The sequence below is a fragment of the Cervus elaphus genome, chromosome 1, assembly GCF_910594005.1.
Source record: "Cervus elaphus chromosome 1, mCerEla1.1, whole genome shotgun sequence".
Taxonomy (NCBI): domain Eukaryota; kingdom Metazoa; phylum Chordata; class Mammalia; order Artiodactyla; family Cervidae; genus Cervus; species Cervus elaphus.
In genome coordinates, this window is record NC_057815.1 from 68,723,686 (window position 1) to 68,739,049 (window position 15,364).

General features: G+C 47.4%; 1 protein-coding gene across 1 annotated transcript; it reads left to right on the top strand.

Moving 5' to 3' along the window:
* The first annotated feature begins 561 nt into the window (after nt 1-561).
* LOC122702514 (2-acylglycerol O-acyltransferase 2-like) lies at nt 562-10,906 on the top strand. The gene is made up of 5 exons (XM_043916117.1): nt 562-695; nt 5,514-5,689; nt 8,586-8,683; nt 9,219-9,418; nt 10,679-10,906. The coding sequence occupies exons 1-5, from the start codon at nt 605-607 to the stop codon at nt 10,831-10,833; spliced, it is 720 nt and encodes a 239-aa protein (XP_043772052.1). The 5' UTR covers nt 562-604; the 3' UTR covers nt 10,834-10,906.
* The last annotated feature ends 4,458 nt before the right edge of the window (nt 10,907-15,364 follow it).

A 15,364-nucleotide genomic window follows, 5' to 3' on the forward strand; every position in this document is an offset into this window, starting at 1 on the left:
CAGTTCCATAGAACAGTGGCATCTGAAGTCTGGAAAGGGGAGGACAGAATGGAGGAGAAGGCATGGAAATCAGACTGCTCTTCCCTGAGTTTTGCTGTCCAGGCAAACTGAGGAAAAGGCAGCCAGATAGAGGAGATAGATAGTGGGGTCTAGAGATATTTATATGGGAGCTCGAACTTCTTATTTGTAAAGGGGAACCATGGTCCTGGCAGGTGAATGGAGACAATTACTGCAGCCAAATAGTTGAGTAAGTGTAAAGAGGGCAGGATTGCCCTATACTCGCTGCTTTATTTGCCAAGTAATGGGCAAGATTTGAGCAAAGGTGATCTGGCAGATAATGTATTGTCTGAAGTGGCCACTGCACTTGTCTTCCTCTGTAGTAAGTTTAGTCCAGGCAAGTTGATTTTAAATATTTCACCTAGGATACTGTTCCCTGCCAGGGTAGATGCAATGAGGCTCTATGGCTGGCTGGACACCAATCACCCTCCCACCCCCCCACCCCACCCACAAATACTTAACAAGCTCTGGCAGCAACAAAACCCAGCAGGTGTCTCAGACCACACTGGAGCTCAGAGAAGCCTCCAGAGGAAGCAGAGGAATCAGCATGGTGGAGTTTGCACCTTTGTTTTTGCCACTGGAACGCAGGCTGCAGGTCTTCGCAGTCCTGCAGTTGATCTTCTCTTACTTGGCCCTGGGTAAGGAAAGCTGAGATGGATTTGGGAGGCCATGGGCACCTGCCACTTCAGGTGCACATGGTGCATTGAAGGGGGAAAGGTACAGGTCCTAAGGTGGATGCTGAACCTAGTTTCTGGGGATAATCTGGGCTGAGGGACATCTTGCTCACGTGGCCTTGGGGGAGCTTTTCCAGCATGAGTGTGTGTCTGACTGTCAATGCCCCAGCAACCCATCCTGGGACCTCAAGTGTCCAGAGGCGGACAAAGAGGCAAGTAACCTTGGGCCTGGAGATAGAAGGAGAGCAGCTGAGAAAGGGCATCCAGCCGCTCTGATGCAAGGAACAGTAGCTTTTACCTTGTCCCTTATCTCAAAGACAAAGGGGATCCCCAGGAGGGTTTTAGGTAAAGGAGTGACAAGTCCAATCTGTGGGTGACAAACTATAATTTACGGGTCTTCTGTGTTGGTGTGTTGGGGAAGAAAGATGATGGGGAGCAGTTGTTAGCAAATCAGATTTGGGTCTGCCTCTGGGAACACAGTAAAGCTCCTATACTGACATTGGGTTGTGGTGAAAGATAGTGCAGGCTTTATTGCAGGGGCCAAGGAAGGAGTCCAGGGAACTTAGGCTCAAAATGACTGGGATCTCTTAGATTACCAGGGAACAGTGTCTAGAGACTGGGTGAGGTAGAGATGCTGGGTGCATGACCAGCCCCTAGAGAATCATCTGATTGCTTGGTGGTCAGGTAACTTGGAGTCACCATCATCAACTTTCTGGTATCCTCTGGTCTGAGTCTATGGGCTGGTGAGCAACTTCTTCCACCTATTGGGAGTTTAGTGTCTGCAAAACTGCTCTGTGATGAGTCTCAATATTATCTATAGTTCTTGGGAACAAACTAAAATTGTTTAAATTTATGGAATGATTAAAGTGTTATTTATTTTCTTGCTTGACTGTTTTCTTTCTATGTTTATGTTTCTGTTAATAATTTTATTTTTGAAATTTGGTGAAGGCTTAGGCAGCTGAAGATTTACTACAAATAAGGGGCAGGCAGAGGACATGAGGGATCTTCCCCAGGAAGGCTATATAGATCTGGATAAATTACAAGGTCTCAGTCTATAACAGGGGTCACCATGTAGACCCATGAGTGAAAACCAGCCCCCTGATTGTTTTTGTGTTTGTACAGCCCATGAGTGAAGTATGGTTTTTTCATTTTAAATGTTTGCATTTTAAATGATTCTCTGCCTATGCAATATCCTCCAAGTTGCCTCTTGAAACAGTGGCCTCAGTGTCTGAAATACTTAAAATTTGGCTTGAAAAAGATTACTTACTCTTGACTAGGGAGGCTGGCAGTGGGTGGAGAGAAGGGGCTCTTTTCCTAAGATATTAAGAGATGAATCTACAAAACAGAATGTACAGGCCTTCAGGAAAGTAAGTTTTCCCAGGAGGCCAGTAAACATTGCACATATACTGAACAGATGGTACATGATGGCCTAGTGCAGTTGTTTGAGGATGAGCGAAGATGTGGCCTGAAAGGTCAACAAGGACGTGTTACTGAGGACTCAGGCTCCAGCAACAAATACTTCCCAGTGGGTTACTTGTTTAATGTGTTTCTTTCCTCGTCTCTGTAATTGACACACTCACGCAGGAAGGTAGTTCTGTTCAGTCACTCAGTCGTGTCCTACTATTTGTGACTCCATGGACTTCAGCAGGCCAGGCCTTCCTGTCCATCACCAACTCCCGAAGTTTACTCAAACTCTTGTCCATTGAGTCGGTGATGCCATCCAACTATCTCATCCTCTATTGCCCCCTTCTCCTCCCTCCTTCAATCTTTCCCATCATCAGGGTCTTTTCCAGTGAGTCAGTTCTTCGCATCATGTGGCCAAAGTATTGGAGTTTCAGCTTCAACACCAGTCCTTCCAATGAATATTGAGGACTGATTTCCTTTAGGATGGACTGGTTGGATCTCCTTGCAGTCTAAGGGACTCTTAAAAGTCTTCTCCAACACCGCAGTTTAAAGGCATCAATTCTTTGGGGCTCAGATTTCTTTATAATCCAACTCTCACATCCATATATGACTACTGGAAAAACTATAGCCTATACTAGATGAACCTTTGTTGGCAAAGTAATGTCTCTGCTTTTAACTTGCTGTCTAGCTTGATCTTAACTTTCCTTACAAGAAATAAGCATCTTTTAATTTGATGGCTGCAGTTACCATCTACAGTGATTTTAGAGCCCCCCAAACTAAAGCCATCCACTGTTTCCCCATCTATTTGCCATGAAATGATGGGACCAGATGCTATGACCTTAGTTTTCTGAATGTTGAGCTTTAAGTCAACTTTTTCACTCTCCTCTTTCACTTTCATCAAGAAGCTCTTTAGTTCTTCACTTTCTGCCTTCAGGGTGGTGTTATCTGCATATCTGAGGTTAAAGAGGGAGTGATGGAGATAAGAGAGTGAGGGAGATGTTTAGATGGGGAAGTCTCTGATCAAGTAGAAATGCCCACAGTTTTACATTCTTTTTTCAGACTGAAAAACAAATGCATGCTATTTTAACACATGGAAACAAAATGTGTGTTCTAAAAGTCGTAGACTTTCCCCAAATCCTACCCTACAACGAACCCCTATTAACAAATGGTTTTATTCTCTCAACCTGGAAGGAAGATGGAGCAGGACGGTAAGCTCCTTTCAAATAGCTGGTGTTGTTCTCATCTGCATCTCCATCTCCTAGAAGAGTTAGTGTTGATAAATGCTTGTTGAATGAATGAATGTTGGGAGCTTGATATGGACATAATGGTAGAATTGAAAGCACCTCTCATGCTACTAGCTTTCTGTATGAGGTTAGCTAACCTGAATACCCTCTCTGGGTCTCGGTAAAGTGGGATCTTACATCCTTCCTTCTTGGTGTTATGAGGGGAAAGCCGGCGTTTCCTTTCTTAGGGACTGCAAATATACCCAAGTTTGGATTTTGCCTGCTGACAGTCGTTAAAGGAGACGCCAGAGTGAGGGAGGTGTTTAGATGGGGGAGTTCTTTCAGATCAAGTAGAAATGCCCACATATTAAAATTCTTTTTTCTGACTGAAAAACAAATACATGCTATTTAACACATCGAAACAAAATGTGTTCTGAAAGTCAAAGATTTCCTCCAAATCCTACCCCACAATGAACCACTATTAAAAACTGGTTTTATTCTCTCCACCTGGATGGAAGTTCTAGTTTCATGGGTACAGAGGTTCAGTTTATGAAGATGCAAAGAGTTCTGAGATGAAGGCTGGTATTGTTTCCACAACAATGTGAATTAATTTAATGCTGCCAAATTGACAGTCAAAAATCATTTTGAGTATATGTCCAGGAGGAGGATTACTGGGTCCTATTGTATTCTAATAGTTTTATAAGAAATCTCCATACTGTTCTCCATAAGGCCTCTGTCATGAGCTCATAGTTTGAAAAGATACAGTCTCCCGAATGTTCATAACAGCACATTTACAATAGCTAGGACATGGAAGCCACCTAAATATCCATTAGAGTAAAGCATAAAGAAGATTCAGTAATACAGGCAATGGAATATTACTCAGTCATAAAAAGGAACATATAAAAACGCCATTTACAATAACATGTGTGGACCTAGCCATTGTCAAACTGAGTGAAGATAGCCAAAGAAAGAAAAAATATTACGTGATATCACTTATATGCAGAATCAAAAAAGAGGTACAGATGTACTTATTTACAAAACAAAAGTAGGAAAAACCTATGGTTACCAGGGGATAAGGGGGAAGGATTAAATGGGAAATTTGGATTGACAAATAACACTACTGTGTATATAATAGATAACGATAAGAACCTGCTATATAGCACAGGGATCTCTACTCAATGCTCTGTGATGATCTGTATAGGAAAGGAATTAAGAAAAAAAAAACAGAGTCGATATGTGTATGAGTTTAACAGGTCTACTTTCCTACACAACTGAAACTCATACAACATGTATAAGAACTATACTGTAATGAAAACTTAAAAAAAACAAAACCAAGGTGTCATTTCGATGACTCGTGTGTGTTAAACATATTTTACTATCGTTAAAATTGAAAAGACAAAAGTGCTCCAAACACAACTCTGAAGCCAGCACCAGGAGGGCAGGAATTCCTGTCCGTTGTCCACGGCTGCAGTTGCACAACACCAGCGCCTGACACGCTGTAGGTGCTCTGCAGGAAGCGAGCCTCTGGGAGCCCCAGCCTACTTGGATTTATGCATTTTGCTTCTGTTCAGACTGGGCTTCCCCTGTGCCTCAGCACTAAAGAAACTGCCTGCAATGCAGGAGCCACAGGAGATGCGGGTTTGATCCCTGGGTCTGGAAGATTCCCTAGAGGAGAGCATGGAAACTGACTCCAGGATTTTTGCTTGGAGAATCCCATGAACAGTGGAGCCCGGAGGGCTACAGTCCACAGGGCAAAGAGTCCTGTGGAAGTGGGCCAGGTAGAAGGAATACCTTTTCTCTGGGGTTCTAAAGAATGGATACCAGAAAGAGTTCATCCTGTCACATCTCCATCAGGCATTTATCGAGCATCTGGTGAATACAGACAGAAAAGAAAGTGGAGGGGGAAGACCCAAATGAGTAAGCAATTTGGTGCAATGGGAAACTGCAAACTGAAATTTGAAATTAGGCCAACTGGTTTCAAATCCAGGCTTTCACTGTGACATTAGTGGTGTTGACTGCATTCTCTCCTCCTTGATGCCTTGGGAAGCTGGTCTCTTCCTTCTAGGGTGAGGGCTGGACTAGACAGTGCTGCTAGAGCTGGGTATATGGGGAGAGCTCGTTCCTTCATACCTCTAAAAACTGCTTTGCTTCTCAGATTTGATCTGCTGCATAGTCTTCATTGACCTCCTTTTCGCAAAATGGAAGATCAGTATCCTGTATGTGATCTGGTGGTACCTGGATCGAGACACACCATGGCAAGGGGGCAGGCAGAGTGCTTTCCTAAGGCGCAGGACCATATGGAAGTACATGAAGGACTATTTCCCCATCTCGGTGAGTATGGGGCTGACTAGGGAATGGTCAGGATAATAGTCCCCACGTGTCCATGGGGATGTCTGACCCTGTGTGCAGTGAGCAGAATACTGGGCCAGGAGCAGAAGACAGGATTCTACCACTATTAGGGGAAGAATCAGCTTCTGTCTGACTATGGTTGTCCAACTTCAGTGAGGTGAGACCACTGTGACAAGTGATGTATGAACAGGATTTGAGGAACCCATCAGGCTATGTAGTGCAGCGCACTTATGTATCTTACAGGTGTAAATCCCTCAACCGTCTAAGTTTGGGTGAAGGAATCTGTAATGAAAACAAGATTTTCGAGCTGTGGTTGACACTTTATCAGATGATGATACTGATACCCTGAGAAGTAGGAAGATGTGAGCAAGGATATAGAGCAGGTTCTTTTACTGCTTTAAAGTGTGTGCATTAGCTTGAGGTTAGAAACAAAGCAGAGAGCCCTCAGGATGTTTCCTGCCCATGTGTGTTTGATATGTTGTGTGTCCTTGGACAGAGATTTGCTCATTCTGAATCTCAGTTTCCCCAGGGATCCACTAAACAGTCTAATTCCTCCTGTTCTGCCTATCTCTTAATCTCTGATCCCTGGCTCATGGTATCTCATGTCCATTTTGTACACTGGATCCTGGACCCAAGGATCACTTCTTAGGGATTCAGGCCCCTGAATTTCAGTGAACTGACTTTTGCTCCATTCTGAATCCCAGACAGGCTAAACCCTTGGATGTAAGCAGTTGTGATGGTTGATTATCTAGTGGGGTTAGGAAGAGGAAGGCAATGAGGACATAGAGAGAAGCCAGACAGGGACAGGTGGCCCTCTCTGGACACAGGATACAAAAGTGTATATGGTGTCACTTCTGGGAGTGGACATCATAGGTTCTAATACGGGTCTGCAACGTGCCAGTGGTATGACCTTAGGTGAGTTACACATGCTATATGAGCTTCACTTTCTTCATGTGTAAAGTGGAGATGCTGCCACATACATCACTGGGTTGTGCGGATTCCATGAGATATCAGGTGATCCTGGGGCTTCTGAGGACAGCATCTGTCTCGCCTGTCACCCCTGGAACTGCTGTCGTTTGTACATCCGGCAGAAAAACTCTGCCGAGAGTCCCTGGGCCTGTCTTATCTATGTCTGTTCTGTCTCTCCTGTAGCCAGGTATCTCCTCCAGAGGATTTCCCAAATAAGACACTGTTGACTTTGTGGGAAAGGGAACCTGATTTGCCGAGACTTCATGAGCAGAGTGTTCAGGACTGTAGGCCCCTGCAGGGCTTGGCAACAACAGCTGCAGATGGTGGGCAGTACCACTGAACAGCCAGCAGAGGGAGGGATGACTTGCACTTTCACCACCCGGTCCTGGACTATCCCTCTGTCCTGGACTGAGGCCTGCAGGAGGCGCTGTGGCTTACAGTTTCTGGACTCTTGTCACCTCCCAGGACAACTTCCAAGTTATCCACTCAACTTAACAGAGCAGGCCCTGCAGGGATCTTTGGTTGGTAGTGGATAGGGGGTTCAGGGAGTCTCTACTGTCTACTGAAAAGATGTGCACAAGCTTAAAGATGTCAGGTGTGTTATTCTGAGGACTGTATTCAGAGATAGCCTCTCAGAAATTTCTGAGGAGCTGCTCTAAAAGGGAAGGGAGAAGTCAGTACTTATGGGGCTTTGTTGCAAAACACAAAACAAAACAAAACAACCCATGTAGCTAAACATCAAAAGATTACTGCCAGTGAAAAAGCAGATATCTCCAGTTAAGGATTTTCATGTTTTTCTACATATGGGAAGATACAAAATCTGGGCTCACTGCAATATTTCCTGTGATGTGCATGCTCACTCTCTACGACCAGTATCCTATTTTTCTCCATCCTGAATTCCTTTCAAGGCCCATTGTCAGTTGCAGCAACAGTTTCTGCTGGCTTGAAGGCAAGCAAGCAACATTCCTTGTCCTAAAAACTCTACTCGGGCTACTCCACATCACGTCTTTATTCTGTGATTCTACCAGCTAGGGCCTAATGATAGAGTTTCTAGAGAGCTTAGGAGACTACTTCTGAGCACTGGAGCTTTCTAAATGCACCCAGTGGGCTTCCCACAGAGGTAACATTGGAGAATCAGGCAGTGTTTCCCCGAGGACAATTGAGTCCCTCTCATCCTGAAGATCAGTTCAGAAGCTGGGTTTCTGTGTAAGATTTCATTGTCCAGGAAAGCAGTGTCTACCCAGGCCAAGGCCTGAGCAGGGGTGCATTGCTGCGGGCAGGCTGTGACCTGGTATCAGGAAGTGTTGCAGACTTGACAGGACACCTCCCTGACCCCTCTCCACCCACACCTGCAGGCATCACTAGAGAATTGATGCCCCTGCTCCCAACCTCTACCTTCAGCACCCTGGGGTCTCTTACACTGAGTCACAGGGACTCAGGGATCCAGCTCTTTACCCAGGATGGAACTCCAGATGCCACAAAACTTGGTAAGAGGCTCACTCCCTCCTGTGCTGGCTCCTTCCTTCTAGACAGGCTCTGCCCGGAGGAAGGTGTCCCTTCATATAGGACATTGGCTTATCTCCAGACTTCTTCCCAGGAGTCCTACCTCTGCCTTGGGCAGGGATCTTCCTTCCCTGGCAGGGGGCATTGGCCTCATCCATTCGTGGGTCTGTTCTCTCCCTCTTCATTCCATAGTCTCCCAGAGCATCTCTTCTGCTCCATGGTTGCACTAGGGACAGGACCCTCAGACAGGCCATCTCTCATCACAGGACACTCACATGGGGTGTGATAGCACTTGGGCCCAGGAGACACATAGAGGAGGTCAGCACAGAAACACAACAGGGAGACCGGAGTGGGGGTGGGGTGTAAGTAGGTGCAGCCCCGGTTCACCAGATTGCTGTCCCTACAGCTGGTGAAGACCGCTGAGCTGGACCCCTCCCGGAACCACCTCACTGGCTTCCACCCTCATGGGGTCCTCGCCACTGGAGCTTTCACCAACTACCTAAGGAAGACAACCTGAGCTGCCCTCCTGTAGAGGACTGTAAGGAAGTGAAACTAACACACTCCTCTGCCTGAGGCTCGCCATTCTATTAGGCATTTGCAAGGATCAAAATGTCTTCTCAGTTTGTTTCCTCACCTATATCCCAATCTATGATCCATAAAGAACTTGGCAACCTGGCCCTTCAGGATGGTTATTTGGAGAAACTAGCCTGCCGTCTTCTTGGTCATCCACTCCGAATAAAGTCCTTTCCTCGTCCCAACACTTCATCTCAGACTCAGCGGCCTATCTTGTGGCAAGCAGAGAGAGCATGGACTCAGAAAAAGTCCGAGTGCCAGTCATTGGCCCTGAGAAGAGCCATGACCCACTTGAAGTTATAAAGGAAGGCCGTGGCAGGTCTGTGAGACACCCGAGGTCTTCTACTTTTGTCCCAGGGCTCTGTCCTCTGCTCCAGTTCCTGATCACTAGGTCCTTTCAGGAGGCTAGGGGACCAGCTTGTGCCTTCTTGCCCCTCCACATGCCCTCTCTCCTGTCTCCCTCTAGGGCAGCTCTGGTGCTGATCTTCTCCTTTGGGGAGAATGACACATATGACCAGGTTGAGAACTCTCGGGGTTCCTGGTTGCAGTGGTTCCAGGACCGACTTCACAAGAGCACTAGAGGCTCCATCCCTCTCTTCTATGGCCGTGGAGTCTTCCAGTACAGCTCTGGTCTTATGCCCTACCACCAACCCATCACCACTGTGGGTGAGCCTAGACCCAGGCTGGGAAGGGGAGGTGTTACAGAGTAAGAGGCCTGGGCTTGTGCTGCAAGGGGAAATGGCTCAGTACACCCTTGACATTGTGGAGGACACTTTCTGGTGTGTGAAACAGACACACAGGTAAGCAACCCGGTGAAAGGCAGTCTAGAATGAGAAGAGTAACAGGGACACAAAGGTCAGTAGCCACTACTAATTACTGAGACACTGCAGTGTGTCAGACACTGTGTTGAGTCCTCACATGCAGCAGCTTATTTTTCCCAACTTGTGAATAGGACTCTCATCCCCATTTTATTGATTGCAAACCTAGATCCACAGAGAGATCACCCAGCATTCCAAGAGGTCACCCTGCCTTTGGTAACAAGGTTGAGGTTTGATAAGAGTATTTGCCTTTTTATTATGCAAGACAACGAGGGTTTAATTCTGACCACAGGGTCCAATGACAGTAACTGGCGAAGGTGGATACAAGACCATGGCAGCTCTGTTAGATCCCTGTGTAAAGTAGCAATCAGCAGTCTCTGAAGGAGAGCTGAAGGGATTTCCTTGTAAATAATGGACTTGGGCTTTAGTCCATAGACTTAGCACTGTCTTTCGACTATTGGCTCTCTTCTTGAATTTCAACTAGGTTCTAGTGGGAGAACTAAGAGAGCTGTTCATCTCCACTCACCCAGTCATTTCTTAGTGGAATACAGGCAAGGCCCTCTACCAAACTTTGTTTGCATTATGTGGTAATATTCTAATGAATGTTCACAGTGCTGCTGCCTCAGGGACATTCCCAAGAGAAGAAGACATGTCAGCTGCTGTCTGATCCACCTCTTCCCACAGACACAGTCTCTTCCAATCATGGCCTCTGAGACTCCAGATCCAACTTTCCCTAAGGCTAAGAGCCCATCCCCAGGGCTTATACCCTGGTACTGATTTTTTCCTGGCTATGTGACCTTGAACAAGTTATTTAACCTTCCCGGGTCTCATTTCCTCAGCTGCAGAACAGGAATAATACCAGGCTATATCCTCATAGGATTGTTAGGATAACATAAGAAATAATGCATGCATACCTGCTGGCTGTGCTGTTGATATACAGACTCTTGTAGTTGAGGTAACATCTTAGAATCTATGGTGCAAAATAGAATGGAAAGGGACGGATTTAGAGTGCTTACCCGCTGAGAGGATCATTGTAGTAGAAACAACAAGGTCCCTATGCATTCAGTGGTTCCTGCTCTGAGCCAGCACGCACCTCTGTGTCTTGCAGTGGGGAAGCCCGTCGAGGTGCAGAAGACACCACTTCCCTCCCAGGAGGAGGTGGACAGGTTTCACCAGCGCTACATGAAAGAGCTGGAAAATCTCTTCGAAGCCCACAAGCTCAAGTACAATGTCCCCAGAGACCAACACTTGGAGATCTGCTGAAAGCCACCCAGAGGAGGGGCTCCTCCAAAATGCAGAGCTGGCATAAGGGGTGGATGGCGGGATGTGCTGTGATCCCAGAAGGCTTCCTGGAGGTGGAACACATCTCCAGAGCCTTCCCTGACTCCTGCAGCTCTACCCCATGTCAGGCCCCAGGTCACCGCTGGCTCCTGGGAGGGGAGACCAGACTCTGGCATCAGTGATTTCCTCTCCAGCTGTGCCTCCTCTGTAATGGGTCCTCTTCAAGTCTGCCCACCTGAGAAATGGGAGAGAGGTTGGGAGAGAATGATGTCTGTGTCTGTGTCCTTTGTGATCCTGTCACTCAATAAGCAGGACAAAGAGCAGCTCCAGTGAGCAGGTTTTTCTTCCTCTGCCTTCAGTGACAGCACAGAAGCCACCAGCAAGTCCAAGGATTTCTCCTACAAGCTCCTCCAGTAAGACCTCCAGATTCAACCAGGCATCTTTGAGTTTCTGAGTCGTCTGAGGCCCAGGCTGGCAGCCAGAGAGGCCCATGAGGTGGGGAAGGAGACTTCAGCTCTCTCACTGGCTAAATGACCATGAGCATACCTATTCACCCTTCTTCGGAGTCTCTGTTTTCCTGAGTGACTAAGGTGATCTCTGCCCTCAGCTCTGATGTCACATAAGTTGAGAGCTCCACGAGAAAGCCCCTACTCATCCTTTGTAACTTCAGCCCTGAGCTTGACACAAAAGGGAGGTTCATCAATGTCAGTTTATCAATGGAAGGATTCTGTTTCAACCTTCTTCTCTTCTTCCACCATACCTCCCAACTGGGAACACTGATCAAAGCCTCCCATTCAATCCCAGCCTGGCCCTGCAGCCCTGCGGCCACGTTTCCCCTTCCCACATGGTGGATCCAGTGGGCCACAGAAGAGCATATTGCCTCTTCCTCCCTGACCAGTCAGCTCCAAATTACCACCTCTGCCCTGTTTTGTGGGAGACAAGGGGGAGGCTATGTACAGACACAGGGCAGACCAGGAAGAGAAAGAACATGAGGAGTGAATGGTTCTGTGTTTCTGCAAGCAGAGAAGACGAGGATATGCCTCTGATGAGAGGTATTCTGGGCCGCTGGTCAGCGACACACATCATAAGGGAGGGGACAGGATGGGAGCATAGGGCCAGTACTGTGAGTCCTAACAGCTTTGTGTGAAAATAGCTTTCCTTCCAGCAGAAACTAACAACACCAATAACTATGAGTGTGGGCCATCTCAAGGAGGTGAATATGCATCCAAGCCTGACCGAAACCTTATCATGGACCACGTGCAAGTCACATCCCCTCAAAACCTCCGTTTTGTTATCAGAGGAACAAGCATCACAATGTGCACCTCAAATCTTAGGGGTGGAATAGATTTAATGAAATAATGAACCATTTGGCATCTTGTGAGGAAGGGTGGGAAAGTGAAAGTCACTCAGGCATGTCCAACTCTTTCAGACCCATGGCCTGTAGCCTGTCAGATTCCTCTATCCATGAACTTCTCCAGGCCAGAATACTGGAGTGGGTAGCTGTTCCTTCTCCAGGGGATCTTACCAACCCAGGGATTGAACTCAGATCTCCTGTATTGCAGGTGTATTCTTTACCATCTGAGCCACAAGGGAATGTTGGTAGGTTGGTGTAATTAGATATCAGGTCAAGTATATACTCCACATCTCATGATGGCCTGTTCTGACCTGATCAGGTGGGTGCTATCAGTTCCTAAGAGAAGTGGGTATCAAGAGCAACAGGTTTGAGATGGCGAGTGACAGTTTCCACGAGGGAAGACCGAGGAGGTGGCAGGTTACCATGAAAGCAAGGCAAGATTTGCCAAGGAGATAAATTCCTGCCCACTGCAATTTCCCTTTCTTGGGTAAGAAACCACTGCAGACCTTAGTGTCTGAAGGCAGCATGGAGTTATTATGCCTTCACTTTTCTGGGTAGCTGGGTGGTTCTTCTATGAATTCCTGCTCTCACCGACCGTGTTCTGCGACTTGCTGATCTTTTTCCTTGGACACCTTATCTCCTCAAATTGGCCAATGAATGTCACCTCCTTTGCCATATCACATCTACACCCCTCCTCAATTCCAATATTCTGCCCTCCCAACTCACTCTCCTGATCACAGTCAGTGAATCAATTTGTGGGCTCACTTGGGGTGACCGGCCATGAGCATTAATGGATGAGTGGTCAACTATGTACCCTGGGCATTGGGAGCAACTAAGGCTTCCCACTCAGTTCATTCATGAGGAGGCAGCCAACCTGTTCTAGTGTGGGGGAACCAGAGCCTTGATTTGGGCTGGAGGACCCACTCTCAAGCTCACTCACAAAGCTTCTGTTAGAAGATCAGTGCCCTACTTGTGGGCTTGTCAATTACCTGGTAGTTGCCACTCACCAGACTTCTCCAGAGCAAGCCAGTCATGAAGGAGAGACAGAGGGTGAGAAAGAGAGTGTTAGAGAGCAGCAGACACCTTCTACTACCTAACCTCTGAGGCATGTGGCATCAATTCTACCTTACTCTCTCAGTTGGATTCGAGTCCCTAAGTCCAATTCACACTCCATAGGACGATGTGACACCTGGAGGTGATGTCACTGGAGGCATCTTGCCAGCATTACCACAGTGATAGCCCATGAGCCCTCAGAGACTAGACTAGGCAACTCTAATGGTGTGGGTGCTGCTGGAAGCAGTCTCCTGGGAGAACAAAGGCTGAGATGTCCACACAGCAGAGCCCTATGTGGGGCAAAGTTGTGAGCACAGGTCAGAGGTAGGAATCATGGTTGTGATCCCAGGCCTGGCTGGGACGCAGTACAAGGTGAGAATCAGACTTAGGGCTCCTGGATGGGGGGTGGGGGATGGGGAGAGACTGGCAGGGCCAGAGGGAAGGAGATTCCCTCATTCACCACAACTTTGAGCTGCACGAAAAGGAAGCAGAGAGCGTGAACTCGGAGGGTGCTGCCTAGTGAGGAACTGCAATTGTTTTATCCCCACTGGCTATTATGTGAACAAAGATGTGCTTTAATGTGTTAAGCACTGATTGTGGGATGTTTGTTATGCAGTCGGCATCCCCATGGATACAGAGAGCCAGGAGCTGCACAACAAGGGTCCAATACTACACAGCGCCTGCTACCTGACAGCCCTCTGTGTCCCCAGCCTGCCCGAAGGGACTTGCCGTCAGAGGAAGATCTCCCACCAACATGCAGGCTGACTCTGACAGTCCATGGCACACAGGAGCTGTCAGGTGGAGACTCAGAGGCCCTCAGGGTTGGCAGAGCTGGAGTCTCCTCCTGAAATCAGGCAGCTGGTGACCTGGAACAAGTTCTCAGTCATCATGACCCACAGGGGACAAAGGACCTGCTGGGGTCTAACCTGGTGACACTCGTGGATGGTAATGACATGATAGTTGACAGTGGATCTGTCAGCACAGATCCGTCTGCAATCACGTGGGCTGGTCAAGCCTCACCTTCTCCTGTGGAATGAACTTTGCTAGGGTCAGGAGATAAGAGAGGTGGGAGCGTGGGAGCTGTGAGAGAGCCAAGGCAGAGAGGAGGGAGCGGTCAGAGCACAGCTGGATGAGATTTCCTGGTAAGATTCAGGGTGAAAGTGAGGATTAGGAAACATGAGGCTAAGGTTTAGGCCTTTGGGAAGCAAACATCTATGGAGATGGGAGTGGGCAGTGTAGACAGGGTTCCTGAGAAACACTGCCTTGTGTCTGGGAGACTACGGTCCTGTCCAAGGGTTAGGAATTCATCATCAGGTAGGGAGGAGGCCTCCAAGGTACTTGAGTTGAAGCGAGTCATGGAACAGATAGGAGGACAGTGGATACCTGAGGATGGACTGAGCATCTGTCTTAGTGACCCCACAGCAGGGCAGAGTCAGCTGCCTGAGCAACTTGCTAGTGAGCACCTACTACGTGCTGGGCTCTGGGTGGATGCTCCAGGTGTAGTATCTCAATGTAACTAACAGTGACCTCCTCATAGAGGTTAGGTTCATAACAGAGGTAAGGACCTTTCGAGAATTCTGGTCCCATGATGAAACCTGTCTGCCCAGGTGTCCTGCTTTCACCTTGCCTTCTGTGTCCTCAATCTTGGCAGAATAATACTCTGAAAACACCAATGGCATCAACTGGTTATACGCCCCCACACACTTGACCCACCGGCTGGCTAAATGTCCCCTCACAACACTTATTCCCTCCCATCTTCATCTAAAAATTGTTCATCCAAAACTGAGGGTCCAATTAATGCCAGCTCTTCCTCATCTGTTCTTTTTATAAATGCTTGGAAATGGTTTTAAAAGACCTGAGAGGGTTTGTATCAATCATCAGCTAAGTATGGACTTTTTTTAGATTCCATATCTTCTTCTCACTCCCTACCAGAGAGCTGACCTGAGTGTTTCCTTCTTCTACAAGTTGAACTTGTGCCACGTCTGTCAAGTTATATCCCTAGCCAGAGCTAGATGGAAATAGATGGGCAGGAAGATTCCTTCTCTCATGAGGGGCCCTGAATATTAACAAGAACAGCATCAAGCACTGGTCTTATCAGTAAATATC